This window comes from Eulemur rufifrons, chromosome 2, assembly GCF_041146395.1.
Source record: "Eulemur rufifrons isolate Redbay chromosome 2, OSU_ERuf_1, whole genome shotgun sequence".
In the NCBI taxonomy this organism is placed as follows: domain Eukaryota; kingdom Metazoa; phylum Chordata; class Mammalia; order Primates; family Lemuridae; genus Eulemur; species Eulemur rufifrons.
The window spans coordinates 83413731-83434986 of NC_090984.1; the positions used below are offsets into that span (position 1 = coordinate 83413731).

At 33.6% G+C, this 21256-nt stretch overlaps 1 protein-coding gene across 12 annotated transcripts in view; it reads right to left on the bottom strand.

Annotated features, from left to right (window-relative positions):
- Positions 1 to 674: 674 nt before the first annotated feature.
- The window catches only part of ERO1A (endoplasmic reticulum oxidoreductase 1 alpha), a 46928-nt gene continuing 26346 nt past the window's right edge, over positions 675 to 21256 (bottom strand). For 4 of the 12 annotated variants that reach the window (XM_069464917.1, XM_069464914.1, XM_069464898.1 and 1 more), the window contains 10 exons: positions 19335 to 19455; positions 17217 to 17263; positions 14505 to 14516; positions 10881 to 10907; positions 10668 to 10760; positions 9238 to 9484; positions 8722 to 8791; positions 3767 to 3853; positions 3546 to 3679; positions 675 to 864 (listed from right to left, as the gene is read on the bottom strand). In XM_069464917.1, coding sequence (XP_069321018.1) covers positions 804 to 864; positions 3546 to 3679; positions 3767 to 3853; positions 8722 to 8791; positions 9238 to 9484; positions 10668 to 10760; positions 10881 to 10907; positions 14505 to 14516; positions 17217 to 17263; positions 19335 to 19455 — 899 coding nt within the window. In that variant the 3' untranslated portion in view covers positions 675 to 803. The remainder of the gene's footprint in view (positions 865 to 3545; positions 3680 to 3766; positions 3854 to 8721; positions 8792 to 9237; positions 9485 to 10667; positions 10761 to 10880; positions 10908 to 14504; positions 14517 to 17216; positions 17264 to 19334; positions 19456 to 21256) is intronic. The other 8 variants (XM_069464911.1, XM_069464899.1, XM_069464919.1 and 5 more) reach the window with 7 other exon arrangements.

A 21256-nucleotide genomic window follows, 5' to 3' on the forward strand; every position in this document is an offset into this window, starting at 1 on the left:
TTCCCCAAAATTTTATTCAGTATGAGGGAAAGTATTAGGAGAATAAATATATAATCTATTCAACTTTTCACAATGTTTAGAAATCCCCTATGCCTTTGAATTGTAATTGTACCTTTCTACACACAAAACAACCCAATCAAAATAGCAATATAATTTTAAAAGTGACTTGTTTCATATCAATGTATTTTCGCGTTGTCAGATAAAACACAAGAATCCCAGTTAAAATTGAATTTCAAAAAAATAATGAATAATTTTTCCATATAAGTTTGTCCCAAATATTGCATGCAACATACTTAAATTAAGAAACGAGTTGTCTGAAATTCAAATATAACTGGGCATTCCTTATTTGCTAAATTTAGCAACCCTAAGTGTATTGAAAAATTCTAGGTTGTTAATTATGGATCATTCATGAGCCTCCTTAGCATTTTCCTATTAAATGCTTGTCACATTTGCCATAGTTTTATTTACATTACATCTTACACAAAAGTCTAGTTGAGAGACTTTAAAACATCACTCACTTAGTTTTATCATATATGAATTTGATAATCCTACTTTTATTCAATATTAAACTTTAAAATTTGTACCATATTATTAAAGTATTACTTTTACTCACAATAGTATTATACATAGACTTAGCACAATTTAAAAATTTAGTTTACTTAAAACAATATAATTCTCCTTTTACAAAAGCAACTTTATATAAAATGTTTGGCTTAAGACTGTCATTGCTATTATGCCTTTGAATGAAATTCCACTCTTTGGCCTCCATCGTCCAGAAACAGGCACATTTCAAGTCGTTTTCTTTAGTGAATATTTTGTAACAAGTTCCTGAAGTTTTCTAATTCTTTCACACTTGTAGATATCCTGTAACCAAAAAATATTTCACTCAGAAACCATCTTAGATAAATCTTCTCTGTAAAAGTTACTGACTTTGCATTTTTAAGACACCAAAAATTTTAAAAGTAATTTAACTCAACATATTTAATGGTGCATAAACCATTTAATCGGCCGGGCGCGGTGGCTCAAGCCTGTAATCCTAGCACTCTGGGAGGCCGAGGTGGGCGGATCGTTTGAGCTCAGAAGTTCGAGACCAGCCTGAGCAAGAGCGAGACCCCATCTCTACTAAAAAAATAGAAAGAAATTATATGGACAGCTAAAAATATATATTTAGAAAAAATTAGCCGGGCATGGTGGTGCATGCCTGTAGTCCCAACTACTCGGGAGGCTGAGACAGGAGGATCCCTTGAGCTCAGGAGTTTGAGGTTGCTGTGAGCTAGGCTGACGCCATGGCACTCACTCTAGCCTGGGCAACAAAGTGAGACTCTGTCTCAAAAAAAAACCATTTAATCTATTTTGATATACTTTAGTTCTTAATTTGACATGGTAAAACTAAGATAATATTGTCTAGAAATTAGTTATTTATAAAGTATTTAAATAAATAAATACGAAGTACATAGGTATTGAAATACTTATGTACTTTATTCACAAGAATATTCATTTACTTAGTAGTAAAGTATGTATTTGGGCCGGGCGCAATGGCTCACGCCTGTAATCCTAGCAGTCTGGGAGGCAGAGGCGGGAGGATAGCTCGAGGTCAGGAGTTCGAGACCAGCCTGAGCAAGAGCGAGACCCAGTCTCTACTAAAAAATAGAAAGAAATTAGCTGGACAACTAAAAATATATAGAAAAAATTAGCCGGGCATGGTGGCACATGCCTGTAGTCCCAGCTACTCAGGAGGCTGAGGCAGGAGGATCACTTAAGCCCAGGAGTTTGAGGTTGCTGTGAGCTAGGCTGATGCCATGGCACTCTAGCCCAGGCAAGAGTGAGACTCTGTCTCCAAAAAAAGAAATAAATAAATAAAGTATGTATTTGGTATAAAACATGTATTAAAATATTTAGGTATTTTAATGAAAAAATATTTAGGTATTTTAAGTATTCATAACTATATTCATATGCTTGGTATTAAAGTATATAAGTATAAAGTATAGAAATACAGAAATATTAAAATGTATTTTTAAATATGCATAAGTATATGAATGTAGAAAAATGATATGCTGTATTTAGGAAATATATAAAGAATCAAAGCTATTAGTCTATAAAGAGTGAGAGTAAGGCCGGGCGCGGTGGCTCACGCCTGTAATCCTAGCACTCTGGGAGGCCGAGGTGGGCGGATCGTTTGAGCTCAGGAGTTCGAGACCAGCCTGAGCAAGAGCGAGACCCCATCTCTACTAAAAATAGAAAGAAATTATATGGACAGCTAAAAATATATATAGAAAAAAAAAATTAGCCGGGCATGGTGGTGCATGCCTGTAGTCCCAGCTACTCGGGAGGCTGAGACAGGAGGATCCCTTGAGCTCAGGAGTTTGAGGTTGCTGTGAGCTAGGCTGACGCCACGGCACTCACTCTAGCCTGGGCAACAGAGTGAGACTCTGTCTCAAAAAAAAATAAATAAATAAATAAATAAAAAAAGAGTGAGAGTAGTATATGTGTGACTAAATTGTTTTCACTAATGCTTTTTTTTTTTTTTTTTTTGAGACAGTCTCACTCTGTCATCCCGGCCAGAGTGGAGTGGTGTCATCATAGCTCACTGTAACCTCAAACTCCCAGGCTCAAGTGATCCTCCTGCCTCAGCCTTGGGATCAGCTGGGACTACAGGCATGCACCACCATGCCCGGCTAATTTTTTCTATTTTTAGTAGAGATGGGTTCTCGCTCTTGCTCAGGCTGGTCTTGAACTGCTGAGCTCAAGCCATCCTCCCACCTCAGCCTCCTGGAGTGCTAGGATTACAGGCGTGAGCCACCACACCAGGCCTGTTTTCACTAATTTTTATAAAAAGTAAAATTTGTTCCTTATTTTAAGTACACTTTAGCTTTGCTCTCTACCGTGAAAAAAGTAGCAAAATACTCAATGCAATATAACTGTCCAGTTCCTGGATGCTAGAGAAATAATTTTTAAGGTCAATTATTTCAAGCCCAAAATATTAAATCATAGTTTTTTTAAAGTGAAGAAACGTAATCCTTAAAAAAAGTTAATTTTTATAAATCTTGGCATTCTTTACATGATAGGCCAGAAGGAAATGCACCTATACTTAATTTAATGTAAGTTCCTTATTTCATGCTTTTACTCCAATCATTTTGATGGAAAATAATTATTTTTAAAAGAATTATTGACCTTTTTATATAATGGTAAATTCACAGAAATTTACATGTACACCTATATTAAAAAACATATGATTTATTCGGGACCTTCACAAAAATAATTGGACAGCATAAAAAATAGCTTTTAAACAATTCAAAAAATGTACAAATAAGATGAATATTGAAATCAGTATATTATGATTATAAAATCAATATATGAAAATAAAGAATATCATGTAATGATTATGTATGTCTATATATATCAAATGCATATTTCATAAGATCGTATCATTCTGTAAGGAAAGAATTCCACTAAACAGGATATTTCTTACCCAGTTTTATCTGAGAATATATGTGCTGCATTACTTACTCATCTAGCAGAAACAATTTCAGTACATTCAAACTAACCTTCCAAATGCATTAAATAATGATACTATTTCTTGTCTGGTTAGATGGAATTCATAACTGGGTCCACTTTCTGGCATATTTGCTATCAATTTCTCGGAAAACAGGATCTTCAGAGCAGTGCCCAAACCCTGAGTCTATAATAGAAATAAGAAAAAAAGAAAAGTAAGAAAATTCTTTGTGCAAAGGATGAATGAGAAATAAGACAGGCTAGATTTGCTTACCTGAAGCTTTCCCCACAGTCGACATTTAAAACAACCAACACAATCCATGATTCTTGAAATATTTCTAAAATGCAGTCGAAAGTCCTCCTAAAAACAATTTAACAAAACATTAAGATATACTATATAATGAACGAATAAGTATTTCCTGAGTGCCTTCTATGTGCCTAATACCATGTAAGGTACTATGGGATACCAAAAAGAGAAGAGAACTAACATTCATTGAGTACCTCCTACAGACCATAATCTTTATATATCCAATCTCAATTCTTCACCACAGATCCAAAAATAGACATTATTATAATAAACACCTAATGAATTAAAAAAAACAAGATTCAGAGAGGTTAGATAACTTGCCTAAATTCCCACATCTAGTAAACAGCAAACTTAGAATCCAGGCCTGCCTGACTCCTGACTCGAAAGCTAAAGTATCTGCAAAACATGTACAAAGGTAACTTAGTTGAGGTGTCCCGTTGTTGTGATTGTTAACTGTATGTCAGTATGTTAAGGGGGATGGAGCAGGGGTTGGAGGGCATCATTTTACAGAAGGAAGGAAGGGAGGGAGGAAAAAGAAGAAAAAAACCTTTGGTTTCACAATAGTTAAATTATAGCCCTTCTTTCTGCTATTGATTAGGTAAAACAATCAGATCTTTTTTTTTTCTTTTCTTTTGAGATAGGGTCTCCCTCTGTCACCCAGGCTAGAAGGCAGTGGTACCATCGTAACTCCTAGGTTCAAGCAATCCTCCACCTCAGCCTCCTGGGTAGCTAAAACTATAGGCATGTACCACCACGCCTAATTTTTTTTTTTTTTTTTTAGAGATAGGGTCTTCCTATGTTGCCCAGGCAGATCTCAAACTCCCGGCCTCAAGAGATCCTCCTGTCTTAACCTCCCAAAGTGCTGGGATTACAGGCATGAGCCACTGCACCCAGCTCCTTTTATTATTATTAGCATACAAAAATATACAAAATGTAGTGAACATCCATATACCTACCACCAGCTTATAGAAAGAAACCATTATAAGTACGATTGATGCCCCCTACATATCCCTCCAAAGTCCTATATCCCACCCTCTATTATTATGCTGAATTTGCTGTTTATTGTTCCCTTTTTGTTTTTATACTTTTAAAACATATGTTATCTATCAATGAACACTAGAGTATTATATCATTTACAACAGGGCAACATGCATCCAGCTCATCCAAAAGTAGTATATGTCCTTAAGGAATATGGAAAAAAGAAGGGAAACCACATCCTTCTTTTACTCCAGTGGAAGTTATCACTTGATCCTCCAAGTGACTCGCTCTGTCCTGGACTTAGTAGAATCCCAAGCTTACAGTATTTGAAGCAGAAAATTTGACATATATTTCAGATAGAATATCCATTATACCAATTGGCCTATAATTTAGGGAACATACAGTATTTTTCTTTTTTAATGTGATAAGCCACACACTGGGCTCAACCAGATGAGACAGGACCACAGATCTAAAACAGAAATAAATCAGCAAAGATTGGAACCCATTATTCAAAGCAGATCTCAATGTGCTCTAAAGATAGACTTTCCCCAGATGCTTTATTCAGCTTGCGGCTTTGAAACAGCTGTAACATGTAAAAGATTTTTAGTAGGATCCTAGATCTTATGTCTTTATTAATTTAATACAAAGCCCAAATTATTAATATTAATTGTTGTCATATGTTAACAACATTCTCTATCTTGTGTTTCTATACCTGTTCAGTAAGAAGTACTAATTTTAAACCTATTTAAAAAAAAAAACTACCCAATAATTTTACTCTGGATAGATTTTGATTTGATTTTTGAGTTCCTTTAAACTAGTGTTTTAACCTTAACTTAAAGAAAAAAATCACACCTTTAACAATAATAACAGAGTAAATAAATTATTATAAAGCACATGTTCCCATCCTATGAGTTGTTGACCTCTAGAGGACTTAATGGTCATTATTAGGGTTTACAAAATGCACATGTCAACAAGATTGTATACAGACAGAATAAATAGCTCAGATGTATGTACTATAAATTTCTAAATGGATATAAATGTTATGATCAATAAAACACAACTTTTATTTTAAAAGTATTACTGAGCATAGTGGCTTTTTGGCAATTAAATTTTCACAATCAATAGACACTAAAAATATATTGTCATGGGAAGAGGCCTTGGAAGTTTTTAAGACACTCTCATACTTGTAAAGGTTGGAAGCTTCTGTTCTAAAAGATTATGCTTGCTTTTGTAGACATTGTCAACAGTCAGCGTTTGAATCTACGTTAATCCAAATACTTGAATGTGACAGCTCTTGAGTAAATCTTTGTAGAGCAGGTACAGAGAGCAGGCATGGTTGCTTACAGAAGCCATATAAACACTGTTAAATTAAAACCAAGCCCATAAAATAGCATGCATCTTCTGCTTAAGTGAACTTAATATGCTAGAACCAAATTTACTAGATCAGCAGAAAATCCTTATGACTTCCACAAATAACAATCATATCCAATAACTTGAGTATATCCCCAAATGATCTCAGATTAGAAAAATTAGAACATAAATCACTTACAAATTATCCCTATTTAGGCATACAGTTTTAGGTCATCATTTCAAGTTACAGCCAGTCAAGAGAATGATGAAACATGCTATGATTATATGCTGTGATTTATATTCAGTGAAACCAATCAACCAATTCTCACCCAAATTCTCAAATGTTTTATAAGCCTTGAAGTGAGAGCCTATTCTGTTTTTGATTAAACACTAAATAATTCTCTTTCATGAACATCCTATGTTTCTAACCATACTTGATAGAGTATAAAGGAGATGAGATTTTTAAAATGAACTTATGACTATTAAAATCCATGAGATTTGACAGAAACTACTTTTTTTTTTAGTAAATCTCTGACATTAACCTGGTTTCTTATTTTTTACTTCTTTCCTGTAAAAGACTGCGAAAAATTCCTTGTTAAGTAAGAACTCTCTACATAAACTTCATAGGATATCAAAGCTAAATGTTTCGGAGTTGTGATCAAATTAAAACACCGTGAGAAATATTTCTAATCTGCACAATCTAAAAAGAGCTGATGCCAAAACACTTTCCAATAAACCAGCAAGTAAACTAAAAATAAGGAACATATTGAAAATAGGAGGAAAAAAAGAAGTCTTATTGCAGCATCTTCCCCCTCACTTTCAAGTTCCTGGATGCTGTCTGAGAGGTTATATAAGCACTGAGGTATGTATTTGTGGCAAGAATGCTTTTTAAGTAGGAGGTAGATGGGAAGTCAAGAATAACTATTATCTAACAGCAAAAAACTGAGTACAAAAAGTATTTTGTTTGCAAGCTGCATAAAATCAGTTTCTTTCATTATGGAAAGAGAGAGAGAATAAGAAGCGGAGGAAGGTTGTTAGAAATATTTTGGTGAAATTACATCAAGCCCAGTAGTACTGAAGGCCACCTGCCTTTACTTATGAATAGCTCTGTAAGACAGAACAGTAATACAATTTTACTCGACTCCCTCTGGAAATCTCTTGAAGGTAGGAACTCTCTCTCTCTTTAATGATAAAAATCATGTAATATTTTTATATTTGTAGTAATATTTTGTATCTGTAGTATTTTGAGGCAAAAACATACTCAGAGATAGTCAGACCCCTATTAAGAGGCCTGAGCTCAGACCCTCATCAAGAAGAAGGCAACAACCGACCCCATTCTGTGGGGTATCAGGTCAGATCTGTTCTTTCCCCAACTGCATGCTGGCATTCCTAGCTGCCTTTAATTCCCAATGAACAAGACGAATGACAAAACATCACACTGTGCCCTCTTCTACTAAAGATCTTTTAATTTAACCGATACCATTTTCAGGAATTCTCTTCAGCAAAAAATAGACTAATACCACCACTTATGCACTGGATCCTTTCCCTTTAATTTATTACCTCTCTTTATTACCGGAGACCATCAAGGTGAAAGCTGTCTGTAAAGTGTACAGTGTACACAGGTATCAGTTGTTATTTTGAATATAATGCAAAATATACCTTAAGCTGGACCTAACTTTGGACAACTTTTTTTAGGAAAAGAAAAGAAAGATTATGACTGATTTTTCTTACAATTTCAAGATATATATATATATGTGTATATTAAGATATACTGTTAAGTATAAATATAAGTGTGGTTTTTATTTTTTACTTTTTTTTAATTACAAAATTTTTTTTTATGGATTGATTGACAGGGTCTCGCTCTGTCATGTAGGCTAGAGTGCAATGGCATGATCATAACTCACTGCAGCCTTAAACTCCTGGGCTCAAGCCATCTTCCTGCCTTAGCCTCCCAAGTAGCTGAAACTACAGGTATGTGCCACCACATCCAGCAATTTTTTTTTTTTAAGAGATGGGGTCTCGCTATGTTGCCCAGGCTGGTCTCAAACTCCTGGCCTCGAGTGATCTTCCTGCCTTGGCATCCCAAAGTACTAGGATTATAAGCCACTACACCCATTTATTTTTTTTAATTGACAAATAATAATTGTATATGTTTAATTGACTAATTATATATGTTTATTTTTTTAATTGACAAATAATTGTATATGTTTACGGGTACAATGTGATGTTTTGATATATGTTTACAATGTGGAATGATTGAATCAGATTAATTAACAAATTCATCACCTTCACATATGTAATCATCTTTCTGTGGTAGAAATCTATGCTTTTAGCAACTTTTAAATGTACAATGCATTATTATTTATTATAGTCACCATTCTGTGTAATAAATCACTAAAACTTATTCCTTCTAATTGAAACTTTATACCTTTTGATCAACAACTCCCTCTTCCCCACTCATCCTCCTCCCCTAGTCTCTGGTAACCACCATTCTACTTTCAATTTCTATAAGTAATATATAGGTTTATATTCATACTTGCATAAGTATTAATCAGTTTGTATCTAACAATTAAGTTAAAGTATAAAACAATTACCTTTAGTTTATGTGCTTCTTTTTTATCTCCAGCAAAAAATGAATTCTCATCAAAATGCAAAGGAAATGACCTGCATTTTAAAACAAAACAGTCATTTTCATGCATTATAAACATTAAAAGTCCTGATAAATACAACATTTTACTGGTTGTGATAAATAATATGATTGAGTAGAAAACATAGTAAAACCAATACTCAGATGCCCCAAAACAAATTCTTATACTAAATGCTAATTGCATAATATAGAAGTTTGGCCCCAAACTCAATCTGTTCAACTATATATATAAATAATACAAGTATCAAATACTAAAAGAATGGCTTTTAAAACTAAAAATCTGTGCCTTTTAGTATGCAGGTCAAAACAAAAACAAAACTCAACTCTAAAAGACCTACAAACAAAATTAGCTTTTAATTATTTTTTAAATAGTTTCCTTTTTCTAAATGAGTATCTAAGAACTTAATTTTGGATGCCATTTGTTACTCTTCTGTTAATGTGTAAGTTATAATATATAATTTACTTGATTTCATGAAGTATTTCCAGAAGTAACATTTTGTTTTCCGCATCCTGAATTTTATTTCCGGTGAAGAGTTGAAAATCTGGGCGCTCAAAAAATGGTAACACTTTCGATAAAGCCCTTAATTCTATTAAGTAGAGAAAATACAAGTTCTTAAGCCTTCTTGGGCCTTCTCCTTCAGTCAAAATTCCATCAAACCGCTGTTGAAATTCTGTAATGTTGTGTCCCCATTTCTTTTCCAACCAGGTATCTGGAAAGAAAGAAGAATTAAATATTAAAAACTGAATTTTATATTCAAATACTTTTCATTTTAATTGTACCAGGTTATTTATGCCTACAGAAGTTAATTTCATTTTGTATTGTAAAATATATAATAAATACAACCAAGAAAATGATTTTTCCTAATTTAGCCTTTAATAGGTCTATATTAATATTTTTTCTAGAACCTAGCCTTAAAAGTAAAATAAATTCAATGTTGTACTAACCAATTTGATTTTTATTAATCAAATTAATTTTTTAATAAAAATCAAATTTCTGAATATAAACATATTCATAAAACCAAAGTACACAATTAAAAAAGACACTCAGAAATTACTAATGAGTTTAAGGTGCCATTTAAAATCAAAGTTACTATATTTTGTTTCTAAACAGCAGTCCCCAACCATTTTGGCACCAGGGACCAGTTTCATGGAACACAAGTTTTCCACAGATGAAGGGGGAGGGTTGGTGATGCGAATGATGGGGAGTGGCTGTAAATACAGATGAAGCTTCTGCTCACTGGCTCACCCACCGCTCACCTCCCCTCCTGCTGTGCAGCCCCCCACCCCTTCCTCAGTTTCATGGAAGACAATTTTTCCATGCATGGGGTGGGAGGAAGGGAGGACTGGTGGAGCTCTGCAGCCTGGTCCCTAACAGGCTGCAGACAGGTAAAGGTTGGGGACCACGGAGGTAACAGATACTTTAATTCCAGAAGAAATATGTTACTGATGAAAATCAACCATGGTCTTATTTTTCAACAGCATCCATAAAGCATAAAGAGCAGCAGGAAGTGCTTTAACCCATTAAACCTCCAGGCCTGACACTGACACACAAATAAAAAGGTTCTGAAACAGTAATATCTACCAAATAACAAACTGTGCTGTTAGGAGCTATTTCATTTCCCACAAAAAAACACCAAAAGACTATTTCCAAAGAGATGTATACAATTCTGAGCAGCTTCTTAAAAGAAGGTGAAGGGAGGTAAGGATATGCTGTATCTATTTTTCAATTGGATTTACAGTTCCCACATTCCTGATTACTACCATTTAAGAACGGATTTTTAATGCTTAATATTCAATCAGGTCAATCTTTTCCCATTCAAGTAAATAGCAAGAAAATTTTAAGAATACCTGAAAATAAGTGTGGTAGAGAAAATAAAAGTAAATGTCACATACCCTGTAAAAGATATCTTGCACTCAAATGCACATTAATGCTTGCATGTAGGCCGGATATGAGTCTGTAGAATGCTCTTTTTTCTACACAGAGTCCTAAAAAAGTCAGTGAATTAGAAATAAAATTTCATATGTGAATTTTATAGATACAATAATTTCATCCCTTGAATGAGAAACAAATTTATCATTTAAATTTATTTAAAAATTTCCAATTACCTTCTAGCCAACTGTAAAAAGTATTCTCTGAAATTAAAAGAAAAACAAATCACAAGATTATAAAAATGTAAGTTTTTCAAGTTTTAAAGCATTATAGCAAATTTGTGCCAAACAGTGATTTAAAGATTGTTTAACCTCAAGCAAGTCTTATTTGCAATTTCTCCAAAAGAAGAAGAGAAGTTCTTGGTATCGATTCAGTAGTTAAGGACCATTCTGCTGCTCAGTCTTTAAAAGGCTTCAGCATTGACTTTGGTGTCCCCAGTCTTATAACTTTATGGATAAAGTGTTTTATATAAGGTCAAAATGTAGAATTTAAAAAGCAAATCAATCAAGAACAGGAAAATACCTAGCTCCGATAACAATTCATGCCATGAAAATTAAGGATTCGTTATATGCTTTTTAAATTAGAAAAATAAATAAAAATTATAAAATAATGGTGGTGGTGCTCACGCCTATAATCTCAACACTTTGGGAGGCCAAGGAGGGAGGATCACTTGAAGTCAGAAGTTTGTTTATTTTTTGTTTTTTTGTTGGGTTTTTTTTTTTTTTTTTTTTTTTGAGACAGAGTCTCACTCTCTTGCCTGGGCTAGAGTGCTATGGCATCAGCCTAGCTCACAGCAACCTCAAACTCTTGGGCTTAAGCAATCCTCCTGCCTTAGCCTCCCGAGTAGCTGGGACTACAGGCGTGTGCCACCAGGCCCAGCTAATTTTTTCTATATATTTTTAGTTTTCCAGCTAATTTCTTTCTATTTTTTAGTAGAGACTGGGTCTCGCTCTTGCTCAGGCTGGTCTCGAACTCCTGACCTCAAGGGATCGGCCCGCCTCGGCCTCCCAGAGTGCTAGGATTACAGGCATGAGCCACCAAGCCTGGCCGAGGTCAGAAGTTTGAAAGCAGTCTGGGCAACATAGCGAGACCCTGTCTCTACAAAAAATACAAAAATTAGCCAGGCATGGTGGCATGTGCCTATCTGTAGTCCCAGCTCCTCAGGAGGCCGAGGTGGGAGGATCATTCCAGCGTAGAAGTTGGAGGCTGCATTGAGCAATGATATACCACTGCACTCCAGCCTGGATGACAGGGTGAGACTCTGTCTCTAAAAAAATAAAATAGTATTGGAGGTGTATTATTTGTATATAGCTGATATTATGTGCCCTTGACTGTATGTCAAAAGAGTAATTTCAGGAAAATGTTATAAAAACCAAATATCTCTTATAATCTGTCACCTAATAAGAACCCTGCTAATATACTTAGACCTGATCATTCTACTTTTAGAATTAAGCTCTAAAGAAATAACTCAAAATGAGAAATTTGTAGAAAGATGATTATTTTATGTACACTTTTTGAAACCTGAAATAACCAAAAGTACAATAATGCCTAAGTTAACATAACTAGTTGACATGGTAGAATAACCTACAATTGTTAAAATGACAAGAATGGAGAACATGAAAATACATAAAAGTGTTTATATGAAGTAATATATAAAGGCATAAGAAATAATTATAATTATGTAAAAAGTCACGTATACATTTGGTACAGAGACAATAAACACTGCACAGTGTTTTTTCCTAAAGTTGCTTATAGTAATGTTAAAAATGAACCAAAGAGGCATAAAAGTAATGGAAAGAATGACAAGGGCAAAAAGTAATAAATTGGACTATATAAAAACTTAAAACATCTGTTTGTCAGAAATCTTCATAAACAAAAGCAAAATGCAAACAACAAACAATGTATATTGCAAATATGACAAAAATATTCTAAATATATTAAAAGCTCATAAATTGAATAAAAATCACAAAGTGCTCATTAAAAAGGGGACAAATAACATGAATAGAAAATTCACAAAGAAAAAATGATAATAACACACAAAATAACAGACAAAAACTGTCCAGTCTTCCTAGTATTATAATAAAAAAATTCAAATTAAAACAATATACCACTTTTACCTATCAAATTAATAAAGATAAAAATATGATAATATTTAATGCTGACAAGGGTTTGACAAATATGTATACAATATATGTATCAAAATGTTAACAAAGAAGCCCTATAAGGTAGTAACTAAGAGCATGGTCTCTGGTGCCAAACTGTCTGATACTAATCCTAACTCTGCTACTTACAAATCATATGATTATAAACAAGTTACTGAACCTCTCTGGGACTCATTTTCCTCTTGTAAAAAATGGGGACAAAAATAATACCTCCTAGTATTATTGACAGAATTAAATGAAATCATATTTGTAAACTGCTGAAAAGAATGCTTGGCACATAGTTATTATTATTAATTATTTTGGGGTTGTGGGATTGTAAGGGATTTATTCCTTATAAAAACTTTCAGGGTTTTTTTTTCCCCAAGTTTTTGACCATGAATTGGGAAGCTGGGGGATAAAACTACTTAAGACCTAGAGTTCTGATGAAATTTTCAGTTCATTTCTGTAATCCTGATATAGCTATTCTCAACTTGACCTGACTGTGGTCTAAATAATCACCTGTCAAGAATGACAGCTGATTAATTTGACAGCTCTCAGGAATAACCTTTTGATATCTGACCAAAATTAATACTTATAAATAAGATAATTTCTCTAAGGATAGCTCCCACAGGTTAACAATCTTTTCTTTATAACAACAGATGGGTTGTCTTCAAATAGTATTGACAAACCAAAGTAGCCTCCTCTAATGTAGTTAGAATATAGCCTGGAACAAGGTTAATGCCCAAGGTAGAATAAGGTTACTCAAAACTGAAAATTACAGAATCACTTCTACCAGTAACAAATATGAGGCATCTGTGGAAAAATAATCTTACTGGTAAGCAATTTCTCTTCCAAACAGTACAGTTCTGATACATGTTTTATTTAGCTGCTATGGTTACTAAAAGTACAATAATAAAACAGCAATGTTATCAGACTTTAATATTCTATTATTTAGACACAACACAAAAGCAATTCATAAAAACAATGTTCAAAAGTCAGGGGATTTTGAGGGAGAGAAAAGTGATACTTCACATTTTAGCAATTTCATGTAGATGGACTAAAGCTAAAGCGCTGATTAACTCTTTTCACATTGTCAAGCATATGGTCTTGAGAATAACAAAAGTCATTTCAATTTCACCCTTAAAGCAAAAAGATCCTCAAAAAGACAAAGTAAACCTAACATATGTTAAAATTTTTAGCATTATTATTAACTTTGACTTGGCAATGATACCTACACCCGAGTCAGCATAAGCCTTAGAAGCCAGCTGGAATCAACACTCTGATCACACCCAGAAGCTTCCTATATGAGACCCAGCAGATCTTAGAGTTCAACAGTAAAGGACTGAAGGGGAAGTTGTCCCTGCCAGAGGCAGTGGAGAAGATGGTGAGGCGGATATGCCCAGGCTTCCACATTCAGTGAGTAAAATGTGTGACTGAATTACCAGAGGCTGAGGCAGGCTGTCTCTAATGCCTGAGCCCAGACACAAAAGTCACTTCCCATTAACCTGTTTGTACCTCCAGAATTTTAGATAAAGAAATAAAAATTAAGTTCTTCTGGGTCTCAGAGGTCAGAAGAAAAAATAAAGTTTGCCATAATAAACATCTGAATGTATAAGCAAATTCATATATGTAATATATGATAAAAAAAGTTATACTTACCTTTACTTTTCCCTGAAAAGCAAAACAAAACATTTATTATTATAAACTCCTTCCAGCTGTCCCTTTTATAATGCTGCACTCTCATAAAAATCAGATTTTTAATAATTGTTGGTTTCAGTCCATCAGTTCATTCACAAGTAAAATCTGAGAATGAGACACTCGTGACTGCAACTCTATCTAGTGATTTGCCTGATTTGACTAAATGGCATTATCTCCAGGAGTGTGATAAAGAGTTTCAGCTCACATTAGAAGTAATATGGGCTGACAGGAGAGAAAAATCTAATCCATCGTCTGAGAGTACTCTTTTTTTTTTTTGAGACAGGTTCTTGCCCTGTTGCCTGGGCTAGAGTGCAGTGGTGTGATCATAGCTCACTACAATCTCAAACTCCTGGGCTCAAGTGATCCTCCTGCCTCAGCCTCCCAAGTAGCTGGGACTAAGACACACACCACCATTCCTGGCTAATTTTTTAAATTTTTTTGTAGATGCAGGGGTCTTGCTACATTGCCCCAGGCTGGTCTCAAAGTCCTGGCCTCAAGTGGTCCTCCCGCCTCAGCCTCCCAAAGTGCTAGGATTATAGGCATGAGATACTGCACCTGCTTGAGAGTACTCTTAAATATCTTAAGGACTTATGTTTGGCTGGCAGAGGCTTTTTCCACATGTATTTATTCTAAAGCTATAATATAGTTTCTGTTAAAGATTTGTATTACTGCTTTGAAACCTCCAGACAGGCATTATAAATATCATAGTCAGGAATATTTTCAAAGACTATTTGTAAGATTCAAATTATGTAATACATAATGCAGCAGTCTGTAATGCAACTGCTTATTTACTATTGAAAAATTGTCTTCATTTTGCCCACTTTTCTTTAATGCTCTTATTGTTTGATTATTAAGGTACTATATACTCATTGCAAATATATGCTTTAAAAAAAAGACACAGATGAAATAAAAATTATCTATAAACTACCCCCTGAGTGAAAATAAACAACATGTACATTTTGGTAAATGTCCTTTTCCTTGTATATAGATATTTAGATTATATTAATTACATTTTAATAAAATTATATTATACATACTGTTTTGATAACCTGCTTCTTATCCTCAATGTGCTGTTGGTCAGTTTTGATTTAATAGAATACAAACTTACAGCAACCTTTATAAGGCTGTATTCTTGGATGTGACCATATCGTAAGTCATTTAATCAGTTCCCTGAAGATAAACATTTAAATTGTTCCCATTTATCTTTAAGGTAAGGGTAGTTAATTAATTTATTTTTAAGGTGAGGGTGGTTAACTAATTTATCAAATCATAATGTGAGATTATAATGAAGATCTCCTCTTTTCTATGAATTTGCATTTCATCTGATATTAAATCAGTAGCTTCCACTGAGTCACCATATGTGACTGTACAAGTTGAAAAGCCTTGTTTAAAGGCTTTTGTTCTTTCATTCCTACCCTAAGAAAGAGAAGTCTGCCAGCATTTAGAGAGTGATGCAATCTCATTGCTTTCCAGGATGAAATTTACATTTATTGACTATATGAGATCAGCATATTTTCAAATAAATTTTAAAAATGAAAATCTTACACATTTGTTAAATGCACAGATTTTATCAGTAAGCACCTATTCAAAGGGAACAGGAATATATTTTCTAATGAAAAAATCTGAAATCATACACTGAAATGGTTTATCCAACAAACTATTCTGTATATTACAGACTGGGCAAGGTTTATGAGTTTCAACTTTACATCCCCTCTGGCACCTACACAGTGCCTAGCATATAGTAAATGGTGGATAATCATTTGTTGAACGAACAAGTGATTTTCACCATTGTAGACAAAACCATTCAATAAGGAGAGCAATTTTCAATTATCATTTATCTAACAAACTACTCCATCCATTGTGTGTCAGGCTCTCTATTATCAGATGAAACGATAAATGCTGCCCATATGCTCAAAGTATTAGGGTAAATCAATAGAGATATAAATAATACTAAAATAATGCCACACAGTGGAAAAGGCTACAACAGGAAAATGAAACATGCATAAGGTTACTTCTTGAGCAGGGAGAGATTACTTGTGGGCATAAGGACCATGGGAAGTTTTGTGGAAAAAGCAGCATTTGGGCCAGACCTCGAGTATAAATAGAAAATGAAAAATGTTAATAAGATATAAAGACATGTGAATTTGGGGCCTGGCACACTGGCTCATGCTTGTAATCCTAGCACTTTGGGAGTCCAAGGCAAGAGGATCATTTGAGGTCAGGAATTCAAGACCTGGGCAAGAGTGAGACCCCATTTCAAAAAAAAAAGATGTGTGCATTTGAAATCAGACTCCCAATAGATTCAGTAATTTCAAGTTTTGGGCAAAATTTAAGAAGTCTTTTTGATATTTATTTATCTATAAGATGAGCAAAAATTTAAAAACTGAACATAGGCTTTAATGTGTCTCTAATAATGTACAAAAGAATAAATATATATCCTAATCTTCATCCTGTGATATTCTAATACCATGAGCTTCATTATAAAAATACTCCTTACTGAAATACAAATATTTTAAACATCAATCTCTGTAAGAGCGAGGCATAATGTCTGAAAACAGGACTGTGGATTACATGACCTCAACTGCTCTTGCCACTTATCTCGCCTTCTCTCCCTCCTTCTAATCAAAGTTCACTGGCTGATAAATAATATAATAATATAAATAAATAACTCACCTTGACCAGAAGCCAAAGGATTTAAAGGTCTTTTAATTGTCTGTGGCCTACAAACAAAAGAATTAAAAGTATAAAGCATAAATATGTTACCAATCATGTCATAATTATTTAAGTGACATTATCTCAGAAAGCTGCTTAATGACTATCTCCAAAATCAAATTGTTTTATTGTGATTTAAATATTTAGTTTTCGCTAATTGCTTTAATGGAGGGTGGCTGTTATTTGTTTCAGCAATGGTAGTTGTTCCTGATATTTTGCCATTGTAGCAGCCAGAAGGTCACTTCCCAATCACGTATTTAAAGGAAGAAAAAATATCAGTCAAGCTCTTCTAGAGTCACTAACATGTTTTTATATACATCATATATACATGTCTATTTATGCATGTATGTGTGTATGACACAAAATGTGCCCCTAATTAAAAGACAAATAAGCAAAAAATGTAAATACTCAATACAAGCATTAAAATTAAAAAGTGGAAAAAATAGTGTAGGTAGATTATTTTCCACTTAGGTAATCTTAGACACATCAGTTTGTCCTCTGGCCAAGTTTATTACGATTTAAATAAAAGGGGTTTTTTTAATAAGAAAAAATAGAAGTTTTCTTGAGCGTTAATATGTCACAAAATTGCTTTTAAATCCCAAAATAAATATGCATTAGTATTATTAGTAAAGTGTAGTAATTGTTTTAATGCCCATAATTTAAAGTTTAAAAATTTGCACAACTTGAGACATTTTGAGAACAGAATATGTAAGCTATATTTTAACATACTCAATATAATTAACTTAGTGCCTCATACATTGTTTATATTGTTAGAAATTGTGGGAGGCAGGATATGAATAAGTAAGGAAATGACTCCAAAACTAATACAAATCTAACCAAAGCTGCATGGACTCTTTTAGTTCACATTTAAAACAACAACACAACCTTTAAAGTAAACCTTTAAGTCAGTAAAACTAAAACAACAAAACCTGTAAAATAAACCTTTAAGTCAGTAAACCAAGACTTCCTAATACTCCTCAAGAGAATTTAAATGAAACACATGGCAGAAATAAGTAAATAATCAAAACTCTCCACTTTCCAAATTGAAGAAATTCTTCAAGTAAAAACAAACAAAAAGCCCAGTCTGACATTTTATTGGTATAAGCATAATTTTTGATTTCATTCTTATATCAATCTGACTTAGAAAAAGTGAAATGTATTATCCTCATATTTGAAAACTCCAAAGATTGTCCCAGAATCCTCTGAATCTCTAAAACAACACACACACACACACACACACACGTGCATACACACACACACACACACACACACACACACACGAATTCTTTCCAAAAACCAAGCACATTGTTTAGAGCCTCAAGGCTTACATGTAGGTAACTTGAAGCATTTCTCAGTCATACAGTGATCAACTTGACTGCTTCCATTGTAATGGGGAAGAGTACAAAGTGGGCTCTTCCACTTACTAGATCTTTGACACTGAACAAATCATTTAACCTCCTATGTCTCAGTTTCTCCATCTGCAAAACAGTAATCACTACAACACAGGGTCACTACAAGGAATAAAGGAGAAAATGTGTATATAATAACATGCTTAATACAATACCTAGCATACAGTGAGTACTCAAAAATGTTACCCTATTATAATTATTCTCTTAAATCAATTTAACTTTAACTTTAAAGCAGGTAAACTAATTACAGCCACAGAAAGGAGGGCATAGAACACCAAAAAGAGAATTGAGACTTGTAAATTCTCATCTATACCCTGCCACTAACTATACGATCTTGAGAAATAAAGTAAACCTCTCTGGCTCTAGGTTACCTCATCTATAAAATGAGATTCTATAATCTACTCAAGGACCATTTACTAAGTGCCTGCAATGCTCCCATAAAGGTCTAATACTATTCTAAGTCTTTATTCTAAGAAAAAAAAAATTGTTGAAACTCTTGTCTATATGTTCCCTACAGGGGAACTGGATTAATGAATAGGTATAGTTTTTATGTCCAAATACATCTTTTAACAAAGTGAATTTGATCTGTAATTTTAAATCATTATAATTTCATTCATTTATGAAGAGAAATCATATCTTACAGGAATTTCTAAATGAAAATGACACTTACTTAAAACAGTTTTCTTCATAGATGACATTCCATATCTTCCAAGCATCTGGTCCCTTGTAACCCGTGTAGCGCTCAGGATTAAGGAGCAAATCTACATATTCAGCATCAGGCGACTGAATGTCTGTAAAATATTAACAAAATGTTTTATTGAATCTTTTTCATCTTCAGTTGCCTTAAAAAGCTAGTACACAAGAATATATTCCATTGATTCTAAGGCACCAGAAATGTGTTATAACAATGCATCAGGGATTTTAAAACAACTTTTCAGGAAAAAAAAAGGAAGGAAAAGAAGGAGAAACAAACTCAGACACACTAACTATACACACAGGCTGCAAAAACATTCTGATTTTATAAATGGTAAAAATAGGAATATGTGAATTTTAGAATCGAAGAAATACGGTAATTCAATTCTCATAAGCTATCCAGGCATAGAATATAACATCCATTGCCTCTCACATTAACCACAGCAGTTCATCAATAACTAAGATAAATGAAGAAGTGTTAGTATTATATACTGTTTGTTACTAATCACCTTCTTCTTGTAAGACTACCATCAGGATCCACTACCAAGCTGTCCTAAAGATATAATACTAAATACGCTAAAGTTATATGCAGAATGATTTTGTGTAAGCATTATTTATAAAAGGCAAAATTGGAAGCAACTTAAATGACCCCACATAGCAGAACAAGTTAGAAGCATGGGCTCTGGAGCCCACTACCTACTCATTTACAATGTATTATAACTTCAAAACAAAAAAGATGGTCCCTAGTCCTCCAGTAGCTTTAGGAAATTATGTAATACTACAGCAATACCTTACTCATATATAAAGCTTAACAATATGAACCAATAAAGAATGAAGAAGTAGGAAAAAATGGCCTCAAAGCAACCAAAGTAGATGACAAAAATCTGAGCACTAAAGTGCCTATAAGAGAGTCCATCAAGCTGTCAACAATACTTATTATTCAAAAACAAAAAAACCCTGAGCTTGGTTATTTTTACTCTAATTCATAGGGCATTAGAGGCATAAATTAGAGGGAAAGTTACTTCTAGAAGCAGCACAATGACAGCATCTAGAAATAACAGCCTCCGATGCAGAAGTGGCAATTAGAAAAAGTAAATATAAGAACTTAAAAAAACAACTTAGCAAGGAATCATCTAGTTCAGAGATAGACAGCTGTTTGTCAACTAATACCGAAGGTAATTGCCACAGTATAGTAAATTATAACAAATTCATTTTTAAAAACTCTGATTTTTAAAATGTATAAATAATGCTCAGTATACAGTACTTTGTTTAAGATAGCAAACTAACCACCAAGAAATAATTAATTTTTTTAATATTCTACCTAGAGATAAACATTTGCTGCCTCATAATTTTACTTAGTACAAATACTTCATCTCTCTTCAACCTTATTTTAAAAATGTTACTATCAGCATATTTTGCCACATGACTAAAGCTCAAATTTCCAATTAGGATTTATAAAATACCTTCTGCATTTCACATACCATTTACATACATTATTTATTCCTTATAAAGCTGTCCTTTTAAAAAATATTCAGCCTCCTTTAACAGAAAAAAACTATTAATAATACAAATGGGCAAGTGATTCACCAAAGTCCACCATACAAGAAGTGAGTTATTGGTTTCTCAGTTGGTGCTACACATTGTAGAGTCTCAAAAGGATACTTTGTTAATGAAAGTTAAAGTATCACCATCCTTTTTCTAACGCCACAGGCCTAAAAAAAATTTGCTGAATGTTACAAATTTAGTTTTATTTCATACAATGTTTAAGGCCAAAAAATCCTTGTAGAAAAGACGGCAAAATAAAGGGGTTGGAAGAATATTCTATTCCCTTCCTTTACTAGTCTAAATCTTCGTATAGGGCTATAACCCCTCATCCAACACCCCTGGGAATACATGTGC